At 42.6% G+C, this 26,864-nt stretch overlaps 1 protein-coding gene across 1 annotated transcript; it reads left to right on the forward strand.

The window, feature by feature from the left end:
* Window positions 1-8,934: 8,934 nt before the first annotated feature.
* On the forward strand, window positions 8,935-15,712 carry LOC311101861 (ATP synthase subunit d, mitochondrial-like). The gene is made up of 6 exons (XM_084143079.1): window positions 8,935-9,005; window positions 9,695-9,830; window positions 10,171-10,267; window positions 14,264-14,335; window positions 15,174-15,236; window positions 15,405-15,712. Exons 2-6 carry the CDS (start codon window positions 9,709-9,711, stop codon window positions 15,534-15,536), a joined length of 486 nt encoding a protein of 161 aa, XP_083999205.1. The 5' UTR covers window positions 8,935-9,005; window positions 9,695-9,708; the 3' UTR covers window positions 15,537-15,712.
* The last annotated feature ends 11,152 nt before the right edge of the window (window positions 15,713-26,864 follow it).

A 26,864-nucleotide genomic window follows, 5' to 3' on the forward strand; every position in this document is an offset into this window, starting at 1 on the left:
GATCCCATTGTATTTATGTTCAGCTCCCTCGGCGGATTGTTCCTGGGCTCAGGTATTTAGAGATACTGGGGGACGGAGATATGAGACGGGGGGGGGGGGCTGGACGTCCAGATGGAGGATAAGAAGGTATAACGACATCCCCACGGAGATGGTAGTAACAATAGTAAAGGTCACTAAAGAGGACATGAAAATAACTTACTGGGCTTGCGCGGACGAATACGGACGGGATACTTGTCTAAGATTACATTACATTCAAGATTACAGTCAAAAGATATGGAGGGCACAGGTACTGTCATTAATCCATTAATAGCAATAGACCGAGTAGATCAGTCAAGGGATGACGGAGTCAATTCGACTAAACCGTCCACTATGAAAGATTTTCTCCTCCAAGAATGGAACCAAGGGGAAGTGGAGGGGGTCCCTGATGAGAATCTCTGGTTAAAGTGGATGAAGTACACCGCTAGGGCCTTGGGGAGACCAATTGTTATGTATGCTCCATTGGGCGACCGACAATGTTGACCGCCCCAATGCCAAAGGCAATGTTTCCCTGTGTATTAGACCTGGGGTCCAATCAAAAAGAGCCCAATTGCACAGGGATTGGGCTGGCAAAGTTGACATACTCGGCCAGCCCACCTAGATTCACTTTAACTCCTGGCGAATACCAGTGTTACAGACATAGAAATGGCACCCGTAACTTGGGTGATTTTGATGGCTGTGAGGAGATAATTAATGTGACTGATTTAGATAAGGAAGGGAGGGGAAAAATTAGGAACCTTACCATCCCTCTGACTGATGTGTGGTGGGCATGTACTAACAAAGGGAGCATTCGACAGACATTACCAGAAGGATGGGTGGGTACTTGTGCACCAGTATTGTTGGTCCAAACCTGTAAGAATTAGTCATCAAAGACCAGTGACAGGAAGAATAATCAGGAGGAAGAGAAATATAGGTCAGGAAGGAAATAACCCAATTTGGATAGATGGTATAGGCATCCCCAGGGGTGTTCCAGACGAATACAAAGCTATGAATCAAATATGGGAGGGTTTTACCACAAAATTTTTCTGGTGGGTGACAATAAACAAAAATATGGATTGGATAAATTATATCTATTACAACCAACAATGATTTATTGACCAGACTAGAGATGCAGTAAAGGGGATCTCCGAGCGATTATCCGCCATCCCGCTCATAACTTAGTAGAGGTTGGTTCTAGATCAGGCAGAAAGGGCCGGTGTCTATAGAATGATAAGCCATTGTTGCATATTTATCCCTAACAACACCACACTGGATGGGACAGTCACCAGAGCTCTTACAGAATTAACTGCACTAAGTGAAGAATGAACTGAGAACTCAGAAGTTAGCACATCGTGGATAGGGTGGTTTGATGAAATGTTTGGTAAATGGAAAACCATAGCAGCCACCATCTTAGGAGCGGTCAGTGTTTGTATGGGTATTCTTGTATTATGTGGTTGTTGTCTTGTTCCCTGTGTCCGAGGATTGGTGAGTCAGGCGTTGGTGAAATGCAGTATCTAAACCAGGGGTGTCAAACGTACGGCCCACGGGCCGGATCAGGCCCGCAAACGGGTTTAATATTTTTGTAAAGTATAAAAATGCGCTGCAATTTTTCAATAAAACAAACTGCTGTTCCAATTGCGTCCACTGGATGGCGCAATAGCAATTGTGTTAAGCAAGCAAACTGTTACGGCTTCTACTTTTAACATTATGTGCTTTGGCACCCTCATTGCCCCAATATGTCTCTGTCAAAAAAGAGAAAAGTGGACGCAGAGTGTTCCAAGAAAAATGGTCATCCTATTTATTCACGGAATTGAATGGGAAAGCTGTATGTTTGGTGTGTTCAGAGCATGTTGCAGTGCTGAAAGAATATAACCTTCGTCGCCACTATGTGAGTCTTCATGCCGACAAATATGACAACTTTCAAGGACAGCGGAGATGAGAGAAGGTGAATGAACTGTTGGCGGGTCTGAAGAAACAGCAGTCTGTGTTTACTCACAGCCGAGACATCAGTGACGCTGCAGTGAAAGCTAGCTACCTCATTGCTAATGAAATCGCAGTGGCTTCAAAACCATTTAGTGAGGGTGAATTTGTAAAAACATGCATGATGAAGGCAGCGGAGATTGTGTGCCCTGAAAAGCGGCAGGCTTTTGCAAATATCAGCCTGACAAGAAACACAGTTGCAGACAGGATTTCCGATCTTTCAGTGGATTTGGACAGCCAGTTGAAGCAAAAAGTAAAGTCATTTATTGCGTTTTCGGTTGCAATTGATGAAAGCACGGACATTACAGATGTTGCACAACTGGTCATTTTCATCCGCGGAGTTGATGACACATTGACCGTCACCGAGGAGTTCGTGGAGTTGGTGCCGATGACAGATACAACGACAGCAGCTGATATTTTTACCGCACTCGTCAGCGCGCTGGACAGGGTCGGAGTGGACTGGTCCCGCGCTGTCAGCCTGGCTACAGATGGTGCGCCCTCAATGATCGGAAAAAAAGCAGGCGTTGTGACAAAGTTCAGAGAGAAATTGCAATCTGCAAATGGAGGACGTGATTTTTTGACTTTTCACTGTATTTTGCACCAGGAGGCTTTGTATTGCAAGTCATTAAAGATGGATAACGTCATGAAGGTGGTCATCCAAACTGTTAATTTCATCCGATCCAGAAGCCTGAATCACCGTCAGTTTGACAGCCTTCTCAGAGAGAAAGACCACATCTATGGACTGCCATACCACACTGAGGTAAGATGGTTAAGCCGAGGTGCTGTGCTGAGGCGTTTCTTTGATTTACGAGAAGAAATTGAACAGTTCATGGAAGAAAAGGGCAGTGTTAGAATTTCATTCCGCAGAATGGATGCAGGACCTTGCATTTATGGTGGATGTTACAGAGCACCTGAATAACTTGAACAAACAGCTGCAAGGGCGCAACAAAGTTGTCACGCAGTATTATGACAGCATACATTCTTTCAAGTTGAAGCTGTCATTGTGGGAGACGCAACTTGCCGGTGGTGATGCAGCTCACTTCCCCTGTCTGAAAAATGTGTGCGCGACCCAACATGTGGCAGACATGAAGCGGTTCAAAGATAAAATAACGGGACTGTTACGGGAGTTTGAGCAACGCTTTCAGATTTATGTTTATATGTTTTTATGTTGATGTGTTATTGTTTTTAATTGATTTTATTTTATTTGTATATTTAACCTATTCTTGACTCTGTGGTTCTTGCACTTGTTTGGGGAACAGGATTTCATTATTTTTATCTACATTTCTGCCTGAGAAATGACACCCTGATATAGTTCTGTGATCTGTGAAACAGTTCTGTTAATCACTGAGGCATTGTGTGTTTGTGTGTTCTTTTTCTTTAGAATTTTCAAATAAACTTGACATGTTTTATGATTAATAGTGATGTTGTGCTTGTACTATTTTGGACACACTGTCCTCAGGCTCCAGCTTTATGTAGTATGTTGATCGTATTAAAACAAAGAAAACAATCTGAAGTTGTTGTTTTTAAGTTATATATACCATGATTTTTCCGGTCCGGCCCACTTGGGAATAGATTTTCCTCCATGTGGCCCCTGAGCTAAAATGAGTTTGACACCCCTGATCTAAACAATGATGAGAGATGGACTGACTCCGGACTCTGACCAGGGGAATGTGAAAAACGATCCTCCAGGCTTGTGGATGACGAGGTGGATGACGAGGATTTGGACCCTGAAAGACCGCAATTGGATGAAATGTTTATTAGTTCTGACGTGATCTCTGAGATTAATCATGCTTGTAAAATACATTTATCCTGAATGTGAAGACATTTAGTCAAAGGGGTGGATTGTTAGATTAATTTTTATTTTAAGAATAATGACTAAAGGATTTCACCCCAAATACAGTATAAATGTGTGAACGGTGTTAGTTATAATGTAGTGGCAACCCACTAACAGAGGGGGGCGGGACTAAACATTCCAGGGTGAAGGGGACTGAGAAAACGGGTTACAAAAAGCCTCCTAAAGGTGGGCGGAGCAAAGTGCCTTTGTGTGTCAAGGGGTATAAAACAGGAGTGTATGGGTTTTGGCGCCAGAGCTCTCCATGAATAAAAATACAGATCATTCTTGCTGGTTGTGGACCTTGAATCATTTGTGATTAAAACCAGAGCCTTACAACCTCTGGTAATGATTCAAGCTTAGGTTGAATTAGAGATAGAAATTCTCGTGACAATGAAGAAATATTTGTGGAAATATATAAATAATTAAAAAATAATAATAGTTAATTCTATAAAGTAAAAATAAAATCGGCCTATATCCTATTTCTGTTTCCCTTACAATAAAAACATTACAGTGTAATCCATTTGATCAACTTTATTTGTAGATTCAATTAGTAATAGAGTTATAGTACTTAATAAAGTTAATTAACAGTTGATTTTGACAAAGTAGATACGAAACAAATCATAACAATAATAATAATATAACCAGCCAGGTGCACAGGTGAAATGATTTGCTGTATTCCTAAACAAAAGCACCAGTGCATGAACAATTATAAAGGATGAATTGCATAATTAAATATTTGTGGAAATATATTCATGACAAGATCTAAAAACATTAATTTGGTGATTGTATCAGACACTGTACCGCGCCTTTACACATGAATCAATCGCGTCTTCTCTTTATGCTTCGGGTCCACAAACAAATCAAATCGGTTGTCCTGCACACAGTTTTCATTGGCCTTGTTCGGTGTGCACCTGCCAAATTGACATTGTGTATTTTTCCCCAGTGGGAGCTGTGGTGCTTGGGGAAGAGGGAGAGCAGGACCTGCTGTCTTGACATTGTGTCTTTTTCCTCAGTGGGAGCTGTGGTGCTTGGGGAAGAGGGAGAACAGGACCTGCTGTCTTGACATTGTGTATTTTTCCTCAGTGGGAGCTGTGGTGCTTGGGGAAGAGGGAGAGCAGGACCTGCTGTCTTGACATTGTGTCTTTTTCCTCAGTGGGAGCTGTGGTGCTTGGGGAAGAGGGAGAACAGGACCTGCTGTCTTAACATTGTGTCTTTTCCCCCAGTGGGAGCTGTGGTGCTTGGGGAAGAGGGAGAACAGGACCTGCTGTCTTGACATTGTGTATTTTTCCTCAGTGGGAGCTGTGGTGCTTGGGGAAGAGGGAGAGCAGGACCTGCTGTCTTGACATTGTGTCTTTTTCCTCAGTGGGAGCTGTGGTGCTTGGGGAAGAGGGAGAACAGGACCTGCTGTCTTAACATTGTGTCTTTTCCCCCAGTGGGAGCTGTGGTGCTTGGGGAAGAGGGAGAGGAGGACCTGCTGTCTTGGCGGCCTCCTTGGTGACTGGAGCTTCTTTCTCTGCGTTCATGTGGTTCTCACGAAGCTCACATGCCAGATCCATTATGAAATGTCTCCTGCTGACTGTCTTGTCAAGGCATTGCTTGTTCAACACGTGTTGATAGCAGCCATGTTGAGCACATTGTAGAACACTGCAACAGGCCAGTGGAAAGTACCTCATTTTACAGAGTACAGTCTGGACATCTAATAGTAAAAATATGCATGTAATATAATAAAAGGGGATACTATTTGGTGTTTGGCAGATGGGAAGGCTATCTGTATATGGTAGAGATACTGTATATACCTTTGTGTGATTGTAGTCTGTCACTGTCTCCGGTTTCTTCTTCTGGTCACTGCCGGTGGCAACAGTGGGGTGCATGGTGCTGAGGAAGCTAACACTTATTTATTTTACATCTGTACACCGTGAGTGTTGCTTTACCACTCTCCATCACACCGTGAGTGTTGCTTTACCACTCTCCATCACACCGTGAGTATTAACTTACCCCTCCTCATCACACCGTGAGTGTTGCTTTACCAGCAGCTTCTGCCTTTGTTTGTTCACTGTTCCAAGCAGGCTAGTCTTCTTTACGTTCTGTTTCAGCTCAGCGGTCTCCCCACCCTGATAATTAAGTGTTGGTATCTTCCACTAGATGGCAGTAAAACCTTCTGTAACTAGACTTTACAACCGTATGTGTTTGGTTTCTTGCCCCTGGTGACTCCTGGGCCCTTATTCATAAAGGCAATGTCTCAGAGTAGGAGTGCTGATCTAGGATCAGGTCCCCCCTGTCCATCTAATCTGTTTCATTATGATCTAAAAAGCAAAACTGATCCTAGATCAGTACTCCTACTCTTTATGAATACTGTCACAGGTGACTCCTCAAGATGAGGCTCATGATTTAAAAGTTATATTCTTTAAGAATCAATTAACATCATTAAATGAACTGCTTTGCCATGAACATATCTGTGATGTCTTAACTTAAAGGTACTATATAGTCCTTATGGTTATTTTAATGGGGTTGAACATCAATCCCATCAGATTGTGTAACGTATTTATGAATTCAGAAAAATACTGACTTGGAAGCATCTCTCTGACCTCACCCTGCTGAAACACACTCAAGTAAAGACCACATAGCTACAGTTATATGCTTGTCTGGTTTTACCCACTTTTACAGCCAATGAATGGACTGGTATCCATATGAATCAGTGGAATATACAGACTAGCACCATGATGAGGACTTATTTATTTAATCAATTTTAGAATGCTGTAACGTAACAATATGTGGAAAAAGTCAAGGGGTCAGAATACTTTCTGAATGCCCTGTATCCTCCTCTTTCTACCTGTTTCCTTTTCCTCTGTCTACCACTAGCCTCTCATCTCCAAGACAAATGAATGAGGTGAGAAAAGGAAGAGGTGGATGTGCTGCGGCGGCAGGTATTTCAGGGGGTCAGCCGTAGCACTAGCCGGGACTTCGGACTAATCACAAATTCTTGCTCTTAATGTATCCTGCAGATCGCAAGTATACCATATTTGAGTGATCTAATGTAGTGCCACATAACTACCTTCATTAGCAGCCATGCATCGATCAACATGTCACCAGAATAAGACCCTCGATATTTATTAGAAAGGAGCATCAATCTCATCACCTTGCACGTTCACCATCATTTATTTAACCTGTAGCCTAAAACTGCATGCTTTCCTGAGTCGTAGTGGGAGGGAGGACCACACAACATAAAGCGTGACTCCAAGTTTACTTCGATGTAATGGTTATTATGTCAATATTTGCGATTAAAGGCGTTTCCACTGACATTTCCCGCATAAAACATTTTATCGAAACAAAAAGATCCCTACACGTCGAACGAACAAATTGTCTTTCGGTAATTCATCCGCATGAAATTGTTGGCTGGAAACCTGGTTAATATAATGGATAATAATCTGTGGTTAACTTCACGTAACTGGCTTGGCTTTAAAATGAAGGCCTGATTTATTTATGTTGTCAAGAAATGTGCACCATAGCTTCAACAGCAATTTTGTAACTGCGTAGTAGGCTACAAATGTTCTTCCACGTTCACGATATGAGCAAATCACATGGGTTGTACCACGAAATGAGTCACTTTTGGGTAGTGAAACTTAATTTAAAAAACGTTTTCCCAACTAGGTAAAAAATAAAGAATACTATAGTAATTGCCTATTAAGTGCCAAATAAAGTTACATGGTTCACGGTTTCATGTTAAATCAACCAAACATCCCCTTGTGACAGGTGGAATGCAAGCTTGTTATGTGCAACAGGAAATATTCTAGGCTATCCAGTCTATCTATTGGTAACAGTGTTGACGTGTTATTCTCGACCCACTCAGTTTTCCACAACAAAACACCAGAAAATGGCCAGAAAGAATGCAACCAGCTCAACTGCTTTTAGAATATGATTTGACTATTAGATGTTCTTTTGAATTGTTTTATTTTGTTATCACCACATTAAAACTAGAGTTCAGTTCACGTAACAGGGTTTACCTTAAAATGAGGGACGGGTTTAATTTTTTACATTTTTTTTACATTAAAATGAATCACCAATCACATGAAATAAATAATAATCTTCAGAAATGATTTTGTCAAAGCAACAAAATAACTAGGGTTTTACAATCATGGTGAAAACGTGGAGAAATGTTGTGGTCAAGTGGGTTAAAATCTTCCTAGAAGTCAGGGACATGTCAATATGCTGAATTTTGACACTTTAGCACATATTTATTCATATTCAAAATCAGATCTATAGAATTGTCCATGCTATTAAAGTGTCCTTTAATATAACAGGCTTTTCAAATGCAATATTGGTGCACAATTTCTACACAAATATCAAAGGGCAACTCACTCTACCAGCCTATTAAAGCTACAATATGTAACTTTTTGGGCCACCTGACCAAATTCACATAGACATTTTGAGTTATAGCTCTTTCATTTCCTGTTGAAAGCAATTCGAAGAAGCGGTAGATCTATTATATGTGTGCTATTTCTATGCTTCCTGTTCTGAAGTTTAGTTTTTGTTGACCAGCTTAAAACAGCTAAATATACAATATTTTATATATATATATATATATATATATATATATATATATATATATATATATATATATATATTTCACTGCGGTTTAGATGGTACAATGATTATCTATGCAATGACTGCTTGTTTTGTCACATAAACTGAAATTAGGCAAACGATTCGAATTTTTAGCAGCCAGGAAATGGTGGAGCGATTTCTACATAATGCATCTTTAAACAACGGGACACACTATTTTCATACCATTTCAATACAAAGGTATTTTCGTAGCAGGTTAGTTTAACCCTAGAGTGGCGTGAAAAGACGCAATGGGGTGATTCTTGATGAAGCAAACACAACTCTGCCTCTTACAGAAGACCTATCTACTTGATAGGATAACTGTCATACTTGTGTCAGAAAGTGGTGACAGCTGCAATCTTGGAAATGTATGCACTATTTCTAAAAGTATCTTTAAATATATATATATATATACATACAACAAAACTATTCTGATCAATCTGCTGTGCAATACGTGGAATGCGTCAGCAGGCGGTAGCACCCCCAAATTCACGGTGTAGTTTCTCGTCGAGTTTATTCTGTTGCTTCCGTGTCCGGTGAACCGACTTCACATTTGGAACAACTTGTCCACTGTACGGTATGTTCTATCTTCAAATGGCATCTAAACATCCACATTTTAATGTTTGCATTGTATATTCCATTGGGACAGACGATAAAGTTTGATATGAAATACCTGGAATTATGTTTGGTCGAAGATTGGTTCATATCCACTGCAGCTGGGCTCTGACCTTGCTGTGTTGGCTAGCTAACTGCTAGACCTTCATCTGACTCTTGCTCTTTGAACGTAAAATATTATTTTGAATGTCTAAAATATAACTAAATAAGCTGATGATGTAGCTACATTGTTGGATTGTAGTAGCTAGGCAAAGCTAACGACTATTTTCTAGCTAGCCTAACGTTAGCTTAGTAGCGTGAGAGCTAGTTAAAACATTAAATAGCTTGCTATGTGTCAGCAAACATGAGTTTGGCGCTGTCAGAACTTCTATTGGTTTTTTGTGTTGGTTAGGACTCAAATCAGTTAGCCAGATAATAGCAACATCTCTAACATTAGCCACTAGGTGACCATGTTGTTGAGGAGTCCGGCTTGCTAGCTTCTGATCTCAATGAGCTGCCAGTCAGTGTCACCTGTGACTTGAACCTGCCTGATCGGTCAGTGTTCATGACATTACATTAACTGTTTTGTTCTTTCGTGTTATGGTCTGTATCTCTCTTGTGGGGTTTTAGCAGCTATATATAATATTTACCCTTTTTCCAACCTTTTGACAGACGCAGACAGAAAGATGGCTGGGAAACGTGCAGCATTGAAAGCCATTGACTGGTTGGCCTTTGCTGAGAGGGTTCCCCCCAACCAGAGGGCCATGTTCAACAACCTCAAGACGCGCTCAGACGCCATCGGTGCCAAGTACGTAGCCTACCCCGAGTTAGCGTTTAGGCCTAGTTCATGACTAGCACTTCAGAGCCAGCCAACTGAGGACAAACTTTTCACTTGCATTGATGTCAATGGGAAACTGAGTAAAACATTTTTTACGATTCTCCCTTTTAGCTTTTTATATGCCAATGTGAAAGTCATGTAGTTGGAATTGAATTACAAGGTATTGTCAACCAAGACACATAGGTTGCTGCAAAGTGAGTGGGTCTCGTACATGCATGTTAGTGTAAATGAAAAGCTCCACAATCTCACTCCCACAATTATTGTTTTATAAGTGACATCAATGAGCTGTTGTTGATGGCTGTCTCTACAGGCTGTCCTCTCTGCCAGAGAAGCCTGTCACCATCGACTGGAGCTTCTACAAGACCAATGTGGCCAGAGCCGGTATGGTGGCCGAGTTTGAATCCAAGGTGAGATCCCAAGGCCTGTGATGAGTTTTAAATGCGTTCCACCTGGGGAAAATAAAGTTACACACTCTTACTATATTAGTCTTATGTAGTATTCTGTCCACTGTGTGGCATGTGCTGTAACACTGGTTCAGTCTAGGGCTGTTACGGTGGCCATCTTACCGCCACACCGGCAGTCACGAGTCATGATGGCTGTCAAATTCCATGTGACAGTCACGGTAATTAGTCTTCTCCAAGCTCTGATGCTGCTGATGGTAATTAGTAGCCTACCAAACTTGCTAACTGCCTGGTACTCAGCACTCCATTGTCCCTCTAATCACTCTGACATCAATGCAAATGTAATCGAAAATCTAATTGAACAGAGAGCCCATGAGCTCATTTTGCGCAACATTTCTATAGACTATGGAATTGCGTGAGAAAACAGAGTGATGGCCTCTACTAAAAAGAGGACGATCCCATCAACTTTCTATAGGCTAGGCCTTCTATTTATTTCTAAATTTTCCTAATATTAAGCACATTGCTTCTCTTTACAACAGGAGTATAGCCTACCTGGCTGGCATGAAAATGAACCACAGAATAGTGTCCTCCATTCGCTATGTAAGTGCATAGATGACATGTATTTTTTCCCCTGCCCCTGTTTCAAGACAGGTGCATGATAATGGTCCATTCTAAATCAAAACAAATTTTACACATATATTACTTAGTATATGTAAAGACAAAATAAAATAAAGAATAGTGTGATGGGTGACAATATCAGCCTATCACTTGTGAATGATGTATTTGCTGCCGGAAAAAATTGAGGCATTATCAAGTGCTTGTGAAATTGCGAAAGAGAGACTGATGAAGTGTGTACAGCCTGCGCAAAAAAACAAAGCAGAGCTCATGCCTTTCATGTGACTTTTTTCAAATCATCATTAGTCTTATCATGCAGCCTTAGAATGTATAAATAAATCTAAGCATATAGCCCAACTTTTGTATCACAACTTAAGTTGCATAAATAACTCTAAATTAAGCATATAGGAGTACAGTGAGGGAAAAAAGTATTTGATCCCCTGCTGATTTTGTAAGTTTGCCCACTGACAAAGACATGATCAGTCTATAATCTTAATGGTAGGTTTATTTGAACAGTGAGAGACAGAATAAAAACAAAAAAATCCAGAAAAACGCGTGTCAAAAATGTTATAAATTTATTTGCATTTTAATGAGGGAAATAAGTATTTGACCCCTCTGCAAAACATGACTTAGTACTTGGTGGCAAAACCCTTGTTGGCAATCACAGAGGTCAGACGTTTCTTGTAGTTGGCCACCAGGTTTGCACACATCTCAGGAGGGATTTTGTCCCACTCCTCTTTGCAGATCTTCTCCAAGTCATTAAGGTTTCGAGGCTGACGTTTGGCAACTCGAACCTTCAGCTCCCTCCACAGGTTTTCTATGGGATTAAGGTCTGGAGACTGGCTAGGCCACTCCAGGACCTTAATGTGCTTCTTCTTGAGCCACTCCTTTGTTGCCTTGGCCGTGTGTTTTGGTTCATTGTCATGCTGGAATACCCATCCACGAGGAGGTTCTCACCCAAGATTTGACGGTACATGGCCCTGTCCATCGTCCTTTTGATGCAGTGAAGTTGTCCTGTCCCCTTAGCAGAAAAACACCCCCAAAGCATAATGTTTCCACCTCCATGTTTGACGGTGGGGATGGTGTTCTTGGGGTCATAGGCAGCATTCCTCCTCCTCCAAACACGGCGAGTTGATGCCAAAGAGCTCCATTTTGGTCTCATCTGACCACAACACTTTCACCCAGTTCTCCTCTGAATCATTCAGATGTTCATTGGCAAATTTCAGACGGCCCTGTATATGTGCTTTCTTGAGCAGGGGGACCTTGCGGGCACTGCAGGATTTCAGTCCTTCACGGCGTAGTGTGTTACCAATTGTTTTCTTGGTGACTATGGTCCCAGCTGCCTTGAGATCATTGACAAGATCCTCCCGTGTAGTTCTGGGCTGATTCCTCACCGTTCTCATGATCATTGCAACTCCACGAGGTGAGATCTTGCATGGAGCCCCAGGCCGAGGGAGATTGACAGTTATTTTGTGTTTCTTCCATTTGCGAATAATCGCACCAACTGTTGTCACCTTCTCACCAAGCTGCTTGGCGATGGTCTTGTAGCCAATTCCAGCCTTGTGTAGGTCTACAATCTTGTCCCTGACATCCTTGGAGAGCTCTTTGGTCTTGGCCATGGTGGAGAGTTTGGAATCTGATTGATTGATTGCTTCTGTGGACAGGTGTCTTTTATACAGGTAACAAGCTGAGATTAGGAGCACTCCCTTTAAGAGTGTGCTCCTAATCTCAGCTCGTTACCTGTATAAAAGACACCTGGGAGCCAGAAATCTTTCTGGTTGAGAGGGGGTCAAATACTTATTTCCCTCATTAAAATGCAAATCAATTTATAACATTTTTGACATGTGTTTTTCTGGATTGTTTTGTTGTTATTCTGTCTCTCACTGTTCAAATAAACCTACCATTAAAATTATAGACTGATAATTTCTTTGTCAGTGGGCAAACGTACAAAATCAGCAGGTGATCAAATACTTTTTTCCCTCACTGTACCTGTTTCTTTGGTAACCGCTCAACACAGAATAGCCGCATGTGTGCACTCCCTCAAATCCTTTGGAGAAAATATATAATTTTTATTTTATTCAGCTATGTTCAATTGTATTCTTCATACTATAAAATAATGCCACGGAATTCTAAGCAAATCGTGTCTGCTAAATGAACTAGTGTTAGCCCACAGCCATATGGCATAGCCAGATCAGGGCCTAACATAAGGACAACTCAGAGTATGCTATTCTGTTCTTCTGAAACAGACTACATTTTCTTATCATGTTTCTTCAGACCTGTCTAAAATAAAGAATGGATTTATTGTGATGGATTTATTAGACTTTTTCAAATGTAGATGTTCCAAAGGTCTGCATCAGTGGCTTGTAGGCTATTCGTGGAAGCTAGGAGATGCTAAATGTGTTTATGTTAATTAATGGTCAATTACCGTGAGACCTGCAGTTATTTGCTTGACAATCACCGGCTGACAATTTCATGACCGCCCTAGTTCAGTCACAACCATATTAGTCTTATCTGGTATTCTGTCCACTGTGTGGCGTGCTTTAACACTGGTTCAGTCACAACAATATTACATTTACATTTTAGTCATTTAGCAGACGCTCTTATCCAGAGCAACTTACAGTTATTGAGTGCATACATTTTTATTTTATGTATTTATTTGTATTTTTTTTTTTATAAATAAAAAAATCCATACTGGTCCCCCGTTGGAATCGAACCCACAAGCGCCATGCTCTACCAACTGAGCTACACGGGACTATTCGTCTTATGTAGTATTCAGTGTGGTGTGGTGTGCTGTAACACTGATTCAGTCACAACACTATTAGTCTTATGTAGTATTCAGTGTGGTGTGCTGTAACACTGGTTCAGTCACAACAATATTAGTCTTATGTAGTATTCAGTGTGCTGTGCTGTAACACTGGTTCAGTCACAACAATATTAGTCTTATGTAGTATTCAGTGTGGTGTGCTGTAACACTGGTTCAGTCACAACAATATTAGTCTTATGTAGTATTCAGTGTGGTGTGGCATAACACTGGTTCAGTCACAATATAACTAAGTTGTTTCAGAGATCTACCCCCAAGGGGGAAAAAAAAAAGAAAAGTTGTTTCAGAGTAGAACATGTTATCGTTGATCCCTATCAGACATCGATGTGATCATTATGATGAAATACGTTCTTGGACCAGGGACGGTACTGGAGCTACATGCTTCAATCAATCAAATGTATTTATATTAGTGTTGTCATGGTACCAGGAAGTAAGGAAGCAAAGGAAACAACATGAAGCGGACAAACCTTCTCCAGGAAAACACATCTCCTGACCTCCTCATCTCACCCCTCCCCCTCTCCTGTCCTCATCTCATCTCTCCTCTCTCCATCTCCTGTCCTCCTCAGTTCTCAGCCCTGACCATCCCTGAGCCCAAGGACACAGCCACAGCCGCGATCAACACACAGGAGGCCGAGGCGGTGAGTAGTAGCTCTGGATTAAAAGCTAATGTGCAGAATGACTCTTCACTGTTCTGCTGTACTGATTCAGAATGACTCTTCACTGTTCTGCTGTACTGATTCAGAATGACTCTTCACTGTTCTGCGGTACTGATTCAGAATGACTCTTCACTGTTCTGCTGTACTGATTCAGAATGACTCTTCACTGTTATGCTCCTCAATCCTGTAGGGATACAACATAATCAAGCTGTGCATCATTTGAGTGGTAGCTGGACCACTGGTGTGAAAAGCTATTGTAGAAAACTGTAGGATAAATCTACAGTACTGATTCAGGATGACTCTTCACTATGCTACTGTATTAATTCAGGATGACTCTTCTACTGTATTGATTCAGGATGACTCTTCACTGTGCTACTGTATTGATTCAGGATGACTCTTCTACTGTATTGATTCAGGATGACTCTTCTACTGTATTGATTCAGGATGACTCTTCACTCTGCTACTGTATTGATTCAGGATGACTCTTCTACTGTATTGATTCAGGATGACTCTTCACTGTGCTACTGTATTGGTTCAGGATGACTCTTCTACTGTATTGATTCAGGATGACTCTTCACTGTGCTCCAGTTCATTCCTGTATTAATATTACAGTAGCAAACTAATTAATAATACACTAAATGTGTATTATGGCACTTTGACTCAGACACTTTTATGTTGTATTGTTCATTGTCATGGATGAGGTGGTGAGAAATGGGTTCAGAGTTCCATTTCAAGAGAAAAAAGCCTCATTATGCAAAGCACCGTAACTGCTCTTGAGGCTTCCTTCATTATTATTGGTTATCTTTCTTCTTTGTTGCAGAACAAAGCTGCTGTTGCCTACGTCGAGGCTTCCAAAGCTCGCATCGCCCAGTATGGGAAGGAGGTGGGTTACACGCACGCACACACTCCCCTACACACGGATTTCCCTAGACTTTCTCTTCATATTTTAGGATATTAGTACACACTCAACAGTAGAACCCCTGAGAACAACTGCGGTATTTAGAGACATGTAGTTCTCTTCTCTCTGTTGATCCACCTTCCTGTCTTCCAGCTGGAGAAGTTCCAGAACATGATTCCCTTCGACCAGATGACCATCGATGATCTGAACGACACGTTCCCCGAGACCAAGCTGGACAAGGAGAAGCACCCGTACTGGCCCCACAAGCCCATCGCTGAGCTGTAAACTAAAAGCCCCCAGCGCTTTCCAAATATTATACTTTCCTCTGATGAAAGGTTGTATAGTGTCCTGTGTATAAAGTCTAGTCCTGTTTCATCTACAAAGACAGTTTGTGAAATTACTCAACTGTGAGTAAGGTAATCTGGTCCTTTGAATGGAAATAAACATTTATGGAAATTGAATATGATTTGTGTTATTATTTTGTGTAACGTTTATTTAACAAAAGTCTCTGAAGCAGTTATAGTGGTTAAACTATTTTGCGAGGGCACAATTGTATGTCCAACTCATGAAAGGCTTTTCCATAATCACTTAGGACGTTTAGAGTAAGGGAATATCCTGATGTATCAGGCTGAGGCAGACGTACTGTGAGTTTCTGTCGGACAATCTTCTCCGTTGTCCATCTGTCCAAGTGAGTTCCCTCCAGAGAAGATCCCACCGTCTCCTTCTGGGAAACAGTAAGGGAATATGCTGATGCTTTGTGTTGATTCAGTAACATGCAGTATAACTGTTGGATACCATATAGACAATGTCTAACAATGGGCATATCCCAAATTGCACCCTATTCCCTATATAGTGCACTACTTTTGACTGGGGCACTGGTCAAAACTAGTGCACTATATAGAAAATAGGGTGGTATTTGGGATGTAACCACTAATGAGACTGAGTATACTTTGAACAAATCTCTGACTGTTATTTGGAGAAACTGTAAATGACTTGTCTGTGTCAATCCAACTCACAAGTCATGGGAAAAGGCCTTGTTTCCTGTCCTCTTGTGTTTTCTCATGTCTACAGGTAGGTAGCCTTGATCATTCCGCTGAGGTGTGACAGGGGCCTAGTTCAGAAACAGCCCCCCCACCCATACTACCTAGACCATCTCAATCCTTTCAAATCTACATCCGTGTACCAAATGACATCCTAATCTCTTGTGGCGCAGTGGTCTAAGGCACTGCATCGCAGTGCTAACTGTGCCACTAGAGATCCTGGTTAGAATCCAGGCTCTGTCGCAGCCGGCCGCGACCGGGAGACTCATGGGCGGCGCTCAATTGGCCCAGCGTCGTCCAGGGTAGGGGAGGGAATGGCCGGCAGGGATGTAGCTCAGTTGATAGAGCATGGCGTTTGCAACGCCAGGGTTGTGGGTTCGATTCCGACGGGGGGCCAGTATAAAAAAAAAAATGTATTCACTAACTGTAAGTCGCTCTGGATAAGAGCGTCTGCTAAATGACTAAAATGTAAATGTAATGATCAAGTGTTGTCTGTGTGTTCTTACTGTATATTCTGACTGTGTTCTTACTGTGTGTTCTTACTGTATGTTCTTACAGTGTGTTATTACAGTGTGTTCTCACTGTATATTCTTACAACAAACATTAAATAATGTTTTCCAGCAGGGGGCAGCATTTGTCTGTAATACAGCTAGTTGGCTAAATAGTATCAGATACTTTAGCTGTGCTTGCCTGGAGCAATTTAAGCAACAGACTAGTCCCAAAAGTGCAAACCCTGCCCATCTGGCACTCCAGGTAAGCTCAATCAAAACGGTCAAATCAAATACTATTTGAACCTAGGTCTGCTGTGAAACCTCTGTCTTTCTCCATCTCACTGCAGGTTGATGGGGAACCAGGACAGAGAGAGGAGTCCTCCTCCCCACCCGGCAGTGAGGAGTCTGGGGTTAGCACGTCACCGTGGGTCCAGGCTCTGCTTGCTCACTAGGCCACAATAGGGGCTGCATTGTCTCTTTGTCTCTGCCTTTCTCTCGCTCTCGCTCTCACTCTCTCTTTCTCTATCTGGCACAAACAAAGGTGCGATTGTTGCATGATTTTTAGACCTCACTGAATGGGTCCAATGGAAATGCCATTGAGGAGGGAGGGAGGAATTTACCAGACCGTTCCTGTCTAATGGACATAGGTCTGGTTGTTGACTAGGAATCAGTCTTATATTGCATTACATGTTTTAGTATAATATGATCTTATTTAAGTGAAAATTCATTTTATCCAGGGGCCTCTCCAGCTAAGTCATTACATAACCTATTCATGTGCACACTGAATGAAAAATAGCCTTTTTATTTCTGTGCAGCTTGCGGCTGTGGCATTTAAGATATTTCATTTGATCAGATTATTTGTAATTGAGTGTATTGCCGGAACAGTTAGGGATAACATCTCCAAAGTTATAAACCACACACACAGTTTAATTCATGTCAATGTAATTCTACTCTCATTATAGCATATTCATTGAGTAATATGATAATGCTGTCTTCGTAATATCATTAGTAATGTGGTACCACCCTTGTGACACTGCCACACACACACACACACACACACACACACAACTGTGTCACCGGAGGTCACTCACACTTAGAGATCTCTATACTGACCAACCATATAGAATAGATTAGAGTGGATTAGAATATATTAGATTTGAATAGAATCGATTAGAATATAACAGAACATAATATATTAGAGTAGAATATAATATATTAGAATAGAATAGATTAGAATAGAATAGATGAGAATAGAATAGAATATATTAGAATATAATATATTAGAATATAATATAATATATTAGAATATAATATAAATATTAGAATAGACTAGAATGTAATAGAATAGAATATAATAGATTAGAATATAATAGATCTGAATAGATTAGAATAGAAGGAGATTGTTCCCAGAGGGAACTTCAGTAGATGCTTAGACCAGCTGGGTGGACTGAGGTTCAATACACAACTCCTTGCTAGAAGAGGTTTTCTCTAGTCTAAACTGACTGGTTCTTTACAGTATCCATAGTTATAGTATGGATACTGACTTCTGTCATGGAGCAGGTTCTGTCTCTAGTCTGCCTGCTAACAGGTGATCTAGAGCCTCTGGCTTCCCCTACAGGGAGGTGAAGAAAGAGTTCAGCCTGTCCCTGCCTGCGCACACGTACATCAGCCCACGTTCACATCACCCTCACCCTCCCTGGGTGTTAGGTCAGTGTGGTGGTGGTGGACGCCGGGTTTCAATATTGCTCCACACTCTCCAACCCTCCATTTCTCCATCAGTAATTCTACTTTAATTAATTCCCTGCCAGATGGAAGTTCTAGTGTTTTTGTTGTTTCAATGAAATGCTGTGTGATGTCTTTTTTTATGAAATCGGATTGGTGGTGAACTGATATGCTTTGCTACAGTGCTGCGCTGAAGGAGGCAGGAATGTTGATAACTCTAGAAGGCTTACAGTTCGTAAGCAGTAGCCATGGAGATAGTTCTCACACAATGGTGGCCTTTTAGAACCACAGAGGTGTTCTCATTGAATCACTGTGGTACTGTGGTGTGATATTAGGAAAGACCTTCTTCCCCTTTCCTCTGTTCTGTTTATTATGGGATTAAGTGGTGACCATAGCGATTTACCCAGACTCACAAAGGGATGAGTCACGTAAAGGAGCTGGGTTTCATTAATGGACTATTTTGGGTGCACACATACACACACACACACACGCACACACGCACACATACACTCATGCACATGGCAGTATTACAGGGAACCTCTAAACCACATGATTTGAATTATGATTTATTTTCATATCTTTATTAGCTTTTCTGTTGTCTTTCTCCTGCGTTGTCTCAGAGTGGGTCTGTCCAGTTAGGAAGAGGACAATGTGAGGGCTTGTGTTGTTGTTAAGAGAAACCAACCGGGCATAGCCATCATGACTCTCTCTCTCTCTCTCTCTCTCTCTCTCTCTCTGAGAAGTTATTATTATTGCCAGAGAGAGAGAGAGAAGTTATAATTCTCCTCATATGATCCAGATTATTATCAGGAAAACAAAACCTAATTTCCTTCTCACAATACCATCAATGGCCTTCCTGACTGGTTCTGGTCTGGCTGGTTCTGGTCTGTCTGGTTCTGGTCTGACTGGTTCTGGTCTGGCTGGTACTGGTCTGGCTGGTTCTGGTCTGGCTGGTGCTGGTCTGGCTGGTTCTGGTCTGACGTGCTGTTCTGGCTGGTCTAGTCTGGCTGGTACTGGTCTGACTGGTACTGGTCTGGCTGGTTCTGGTCTGGCTGGTACTGGTCTGACTGGTTCTTGTCTGGCTGGTACTGGTCTGGCTGGTCTGACGGGTACTGGTCTGATGGGTACTGGTCTGACTGGTTCTGGTCTGGCTGGTACTGGTCTGACTGGTTCTGGTCTGGCTGGTTCTGGTCTGGCTGGTACTGGTCTGACTGGTTGTGGTCTGGCTGGTGCTGGTCTGGCTGGTACTGGTCTGACTGGTTCTGGTCTGTCTGGTACTGGTCTGGCTGGTTCTGGTCTGGCTGGTACTGGTCTGGCTGGTTCTGGTCTGGCTGGTTCTGGTCTGGCTAAGGGACAGCCACTGTTGGTGCTGGTCTGACTAGGGGACAACTACTGTCGGTGCTGGTCTGACTAGGGGACAACCACTGTTGGTGCTGGTCTGGCTAGGGGACAACCACTGTTGGTGCTGGTCTGACTAGGGGACAACCACTGTTCTTCCATATTGTTATAGTGTTTTTAACGATGAAGTTGTTAATGTTCTTTGAAAATAGACACGTAAAAAGATTCTGGGGATGAGCCTGCCCATCTTCAATATGTACCCACTGTTCCTCTTTAGTGTTTTTAACGCAAGTAAAAGCCTTGAGTAGTGAGTTGAAACCACCCTCGGACTTAGGAAGATGTCCTTTTTATTCTGTGAATTGTATTTGCCCATATAAAGTCTGTTATAACCGAGTATACTTTTTAAAAGAACGTCTTCGGTGTGGTAACTGGTATTACCGAAAATAATACAAAAACTTTGGCAGCCATGACATTCTATAGAGGTTTATTCTACCTGTAAGATTTATGGGGAAATTATTCCATGTATTTACAGTGTCCTCCGTAATTATTGGGACAGTGAAGCATTTTCTCTTATTTTGTCTCTATACTCCAAAAGTTTGGATTTGATATCAAACAATGACTATGAGGTTAAAGTGCAGATTGTCAGCTTTAATTTCAGGGTATTTTCATCCATATCAGGTGAAATGTTTAGAAATTACAGCACCTTTTGTACATAGTCCCCCCTCAAAAGTATTTGGACAAATTCACTTACATGTTTATTAAAGTAGTACAAAGTTCAGTATTTGGTCCCATATTCATAGCACGTAATGATTACATCAAGCATGTGACTCTGCACATTTGTTGGATGCATTTGCTGTTTGTTTTGGTTGTGTTTCAGATTATTTAGTGCCCAATTGAAATGAATGGTAAATAATGTATTGTGTCATTTTGGAGTCACTTTTATTGTAAATAAGAATATAATATGTTTCTAAACACTTCTACATTAATGTTGCTGCTACCATGATTACGGATAATCCTGAATTAATCGTGAATAATGATGAGTGAGAAAGTTACAGACGCACAAATTTCACACCCCCAAGACATGCTAACCTCTCACCATTACAATAACAGGGGAGGTTAGCATTTTTGGGGGATATGATATTTGTGATGTAATTTCTAAGCCAGTTCACCCGATATGGATGAAAATACCCTCAAATTAAAGCTGACAATCTGCCACCGTGCTTCTACATCTGCATTGCTTGCTGTTTGGGGTTTTAGGCTGGGTTTCTGTATAAGCACTTTGTGACATCTGCTGATGTAAAAAGGGCTTTATAAATACATTTGACTGATTGATTAATTGATGGACACATTGATGCTATTCCGATATATTTGGCCATCTGTCAGGATATATCACCTCATTGTCACACTCTGGTTCTAGGACTTTTTGTGTTTAGTCAGGGTGTGTAGATTTCCGTGTGTTGTGTACTGTGGGTAGTGTCTAGGTGTTCGCGTTCTATGTTTGGTCAGTGACTCCCAATCGGAGGTAACGAGTGTCAGCTGTCGGCTCGTTATCTCTGATTGGGAGCCATATTTAAATGTCTGTGTTCACCTTGTGGTTGTGGGTTTTTGTTCTTTATTCAGTCGGTGTAACTGAGGACGTCACGGATCGTGTTTTGTTTTGTCGTGTGTTTCAAAATTAAAATCATCATGTTCACTCCCAACGCTGCGCTTTGGTCATACTTCATTGGCGATCGTGACAGAAAAACCCACCACAACGAGACCAAGCAGCAGTTGGATAACGAGTGGTGGAGCCAGAAGAGCGAAGGTTGGGAGAGGACTATGGAGGCCTGGTCCACCGAGAGGAGAGACCCCCAGAAAATTTGTAGGGGGGGGCTCACGACGTCGGGGCAGAAGGTGTACGGCCCGGAGGAGTGCAAGAGGTTGGCAGATATGGCCGCCAGTTTAAGGGGGCCACTGGTTACGAAGGGGATGGAAAGTGTGGAGGCACGGCGAGAGGTACTGGGGGGTGTTTCCAGTCCGGTCCGGCCCGTTCCTGATCCCCGTGTAGGGCCAGGGGTGTGTGTCCCCAGTGCGGTTCTGTCTGTCCCTGCTCAACGCACCAAGCCTACGGGGTGCGTCGCCAGCCCAGCTCGGCCTGTTCCTGCGCCCCGCACCAAGTCTGTGGTGCGTTTCGCCAGCCCAGCCCGGCCTGTCCCTGCTCAACGCACCGAGCCTACGGGGTGCGTCGTCAGCCCTGTCCAGCCAGAGCCGTCCGCCAGACAGGATCAGCCAGAGCCTTCCGCCAGACAGGATCAGCCAGAGCCTTCCGCCAGCCATGAGCAGCCAGATCCTTCCGCCAGCCATGAGCAGCCAGATCCGTCAGCCAGCCATGAGCAGCCAGATCCGTCAGCCATCCATGAGCAGCCAGATCCGTCAGCCAGCCATGAGCAGCCAGATCCGTCAGCCAGCCATGAGCCGTCCAGCCAGGATCCGCCAGAGCCGTCCAGCCAGGATCCGCCAGAGCCGTCCAGCCAGGATCCGCCAGAGCCGTCCAGCCGGGATCCGCCAGAGCCGTCCAGCCGGGATCCGCCAGAGCCGTCCAGCCGGGATCCGCCAGAGCCTTCCAGCCGGGATCCGCCAGAGCCGTCCAGCCGGGATCCGCCAGAGCCGTCCAGCCGGGATCCGCCAGAGCCGTCCAGCCGGGATCCGCCAGAGCCTTCCAGCCGGGATCCGCCAGAGCCTTCCAGCCGGGATCCGCCAGAGCCGTCCAGCCGGGATCCGCCAGAGCCGTCCAGCCGGGATCCGCCAGAGCCGTCCAGCCGGGATCCGCCAGAGCCGTCCAGCCGGGATCCGCCAGAGCCGTCCAGCCAGGATCCACGCACCAAGCCAGGGGCGCGTGTCGTCAGTCCGGTTCCGGCCAGCGGGGCTAGGCAGGACCAGGGGTACTTTGGGGGGTTGGAGAGGAAGTGGGGAGGAAGCCCGGAGCCGGAGCCGCCGCCGAGGAGGAATGCCCACCCAGCCCTCCCCTGTTTGCTTGTAGTTAGGCGCGGTCGCAGTCCGCGCCTTTGGGGGGGGGTACTGTCACACTCTGGTTCTAGGACTTTTTGTGTTTAGTCAGGGTGTGTAGATTTCCGTGTGTTGTGTACTGTGGGTAGTGTCTAGGTGTTCGCGTTCTATGTTTGGTCAGTGACTCCCAATCGGAGGTAACGAGTGTCAGCTGTCGGCTCGTTATCTCTGATTGGGAGCCATATTTAAATGTCTGTGTTCACCTTGTGGTTGTGGGTTTTTGTTCTTTATTCAGTCGGTGTAACTGAGGACGTCACGGATCGTGTTTTGTTTTGTCGTGTGTTTCAAAATTAAAATCATCATGTTCACTCCCAACGCTGCGCTTTGGTCATACTTCATTGGCGATCGTGACACTCATTTATATTAGGTCATCTGTCAGGATATATCACTTCATTTATATTAGGCCATCTGTCAGGATATATCACTTCATTTATATTAGGTCATCTGTCAGGATATATCACTTCATTTATATTAGGTCAAATGTCAGGATATATCACTGAATTTATATTAGGTCATCTGTCAGGATATATCACTGAATTTATATTAGGTCATCTGTCAGGATATATCAATGAATTTATATTAGGCCATCTGTCAGGATATATCAATGAATTTATATTAGGTAATCTGTCAGGAAATATCAATGAATTTATATTAGGTCATCTGTCAGGATATATTACTGAATTTATATTAGGCCATCTGTCAGGATATATCACTGAATTTATATGAGGTAATCTGTCAGGATATATCAATGAATTTATATTAGGCCATCTGTCAGAATATATCACTGAATTTATATTAGTTTATCTGTCAGGATATATCACTGCATTTATATTAGGTCATCTGTCAGGATATATCACTACATTTATATTAGGCCATCTATCAGGATATATCACTGAATTTATATTAGGTCATCTGTCAGGATATATCACTACATTTATATTAGGTCATCTGTCAGGATATGTCACTACATTTATATTAGGTCATCTGTCAGGATATATCACTGCATTTATATTAGGCCATCTGTCAGAATATATATCACTTCATTTATATTAGGTAATTGTCAGGATATATCACTTCATTTATATTAGGTCATCTGTCAGGATATATCACTGCATTTATATTAGGTCATCTGTCAGGATATATCACTGCATTTATATTAGGTCATCTGTCAGGATATATCACTTCATTTATATTAGGTCATCTGTCAGGATATATCACTGCATTTATATTAGGTAATCTGTCAGGATATATCACTTCATTTATATTAGGTCATCTGTCAGGATATATCACTTAATTTATATTAGGTCATCTGTCAGGATATATCACTGCATTTATATTAGGTCATCGGTCAGGATATATCACTTCATTTATATTAAGCCATCTATCAGGATATATCAATTAATTTATATTAGGTCATCTGTCAGGATATATCACTGCATTTATATTTGGCCATCTATCAGGATATATCAATTAATTTATATTAGGTAATCTGTCAGGATATATCACTGCATTTATATTTGGCCATCTATCAGGATATATCAATTAATTTATATTAGGTCATCTGTCAGAATATATCACTGAATTTATATTGGTTCATCTGTCAGGATATATCACTGCATTTATATTTGGCCATCTATCAGGATATATCAATGAATTTATATTAGGTCATCTGTCAGAATATATCACTGAATTTATATTAGTTTATCTGTCAGTATATATCACTGCATTTATATTAGGTCATCTGTCAGGATATATCACTACATTTATATTAGGCCATCTATCAGGATATATCACTGAATTTATATTAGGTCATCTGTCAGGATATATCACTACATTTATATTAGGTCATCTGTCAGGATATGTCACTACATTTATATTAGGTCATCTGTCAGGATATATCACTTCATTTATATTAGGTCATCTGTCAGGATATATCACTGCATTTATATTAGGTCATCTGTCAGGATATATCACTACATTTATATTAAGTAATCTGTCAGGACATATCACTGCATTTCATGTAATAAATGACTGGTTCTGGTATGAGGGATAACCACTGTTTGTTCTGGTAGCATGACAGTATAGTTGCCCCTCAGACATTTTGCTGTAGTGTGATTTTTGCGTATGTATTCAACATTATCTTCAGTATTAAGATACATGTTTTGTATGTTATTGACGCTTTACGTTGGTCTACAAATCAGCATAACACAGAATTGTCTTTGATGAAATATTACTATAGATTGTAGTTTGTACCGAACGTAGGCTTCATGGAAAACATATTGTTGTGTTTACCATGTGAAGTGCGTTGTCATTGGCCTACATGTTGTGCATCATTCCCACGGACCCAGTACATTTGAATCATAACAGTTCTCCCGGTACCAGTAAATCTCAAGTGGACACTGACTCACAGACTTGGCCCGGTTGTGTTATGTGAAGGCCTCAGACCATGGTTGCATCTCAAATGGCACCCTATTTCCTAGTGCACTACCCATAGGGCCTATGTTAAAAGTAGTGCACTACATAGGGAATAGGGTGCCATTTGGGACGAAACTCAAGGTTCACTCATGTGTGGCTTAGATATCCGTGTTCTTTCCAGCAGCTGCTGGCAGAGAGAGGAGTGGAGGCTGATTATTCCCAGGTGTTGCTCCTGCTGAGACTTCCTGTGTGTGTTAGTGTGTGTGTTAGTGTGTGTACATGCCTGTGCGTGTGTGTAGGACCACTATGCCCCAACACCTGGCGCAGTAGACTTGACATGGCACCTCCGGCTCTTTAGTGGGGGGTGTGATGAGCTCAGGATCGTTAACAGAGACTAATTATCCTCAGTTTATAGAGCTGTTAGACAGGACCTCAGGCCGGCAATTAGACAGGATCTCAGAGTGGCTATTAGACAGGACCTCAGGGTGGCAATTAGACAGGACCTCAGGGCGGCTATTAGACAGGATCTCAGGGTGGCTATTAGACAGGATCTCAGGGCGGCTATTAGACAGGACCTCAGGGCAGCTATTAGACAGGACCTCAGGGTTGCTATTAGACAGGACCTCAGCCATAACTCAGGCTTGTTATTACCCTATTACTGATGCCTTAACACACAGTAAGAATGTGTTTGTCATAGCTCAGGCTTGTTAGGACTTCCCTCCAACATATCAAAGTATTGTCACTATAGTGCCCCCTCCAAATGAAGCCTAGACATATGGTAATAATCTATCCAGTATGTAGCTACTGCACAAATAATATGACATCGTTTGGCATCATGGTTTTCCTTGATGTGGACAGAGATTTTGAACACTGGGGCCAGATGAACTGGAACACTGAGGGCCAGATGAACTGGAACACTGAGGACTGATGAACTGGAACACTGAGGTCAGATGAACTGGAACACAGAGGTCAGATGAACTGGAACACTGAGGTCAGATGAACTGGAACACTGAGGCCAGATGAACTGAAGCGCTGAGGTCAGATGAACTGGAACACTGAGACCAGATGAACTGGAGCACTGAGGCCCGATGAACTGGAGCACTGAGGCCAGATGAACTGAAGCGCTGAGGCCAGATGAACTGGAACACTGAGGCCATATGAACTGGAGCACTGAGGCCAGATGAACTGGAGCACTGAGGCCAGATGAACTGAAGCGCTGAGGCCAGATGAACTGGAACACTGAGGCCATATGAACTGGAATACTGAGGCCAGATGAACTGGGATAATGAGGCCAGATGAAGTGGAACACTGAGGCCAGATGAACTGGAACACTGAGGCCAGATTAACTGAAGTGCCGAGGTCAGATGAACTGGAACACTGAGACCAGATGAACTGGAATACTGAGGCCAGATGAACTGGAATACTGAGGCCAGATGAACTGGGATACTGAATCCAGATGAACTGGAACACTGAGGCCAGATGAACTGGATCACTGGGGTCAGATGAACTGGAACACTGAGGGCCAGATTAACTGGAATACTGAGGACTGATGAACTGGAACA

The sequence above is a fragment of the Coregonus lavaretus genome (genome assembly GCF_964263955.1).
Source record: "Coregonus lavaretus genome assembly, chromosome: 2".
NCBI classification, from domain to species: Eukaryota; Metazoa; Chordata; class Actinopteri; order Salmoniformes; family Salmonidae; genus Coregonus; species Coregonus lavaretus.

What these genes read in the sequence shown, in the direction of transcription:
- LOC311101861 (XM_084143079.1), top strand. Translation starts at nt 9,709, where the DNA reads ATGGCTGGGAAACGTGCAGCATTGAAAGCCATTGACTGGTTGGCCTTT. An exon ending in TCAGACGCCATCGGTGCCAA is followed by an intron (nt 9,831 to 10,170) that starts GTACGTAGCCTA and finishes CTGTCTCTACAG; the next exon opens with GCTGTCCTCTCTGCCAGAGA. An exon ending in TCGCCCAGTATGGGAAGGAG is followed by an intron (nt 15,237 to 15,404) that starts GTGGGTTACACG and finishes CCTGTCTTCCAG; the next exon opens with CTGGAGAAGTTCCAGAACAT.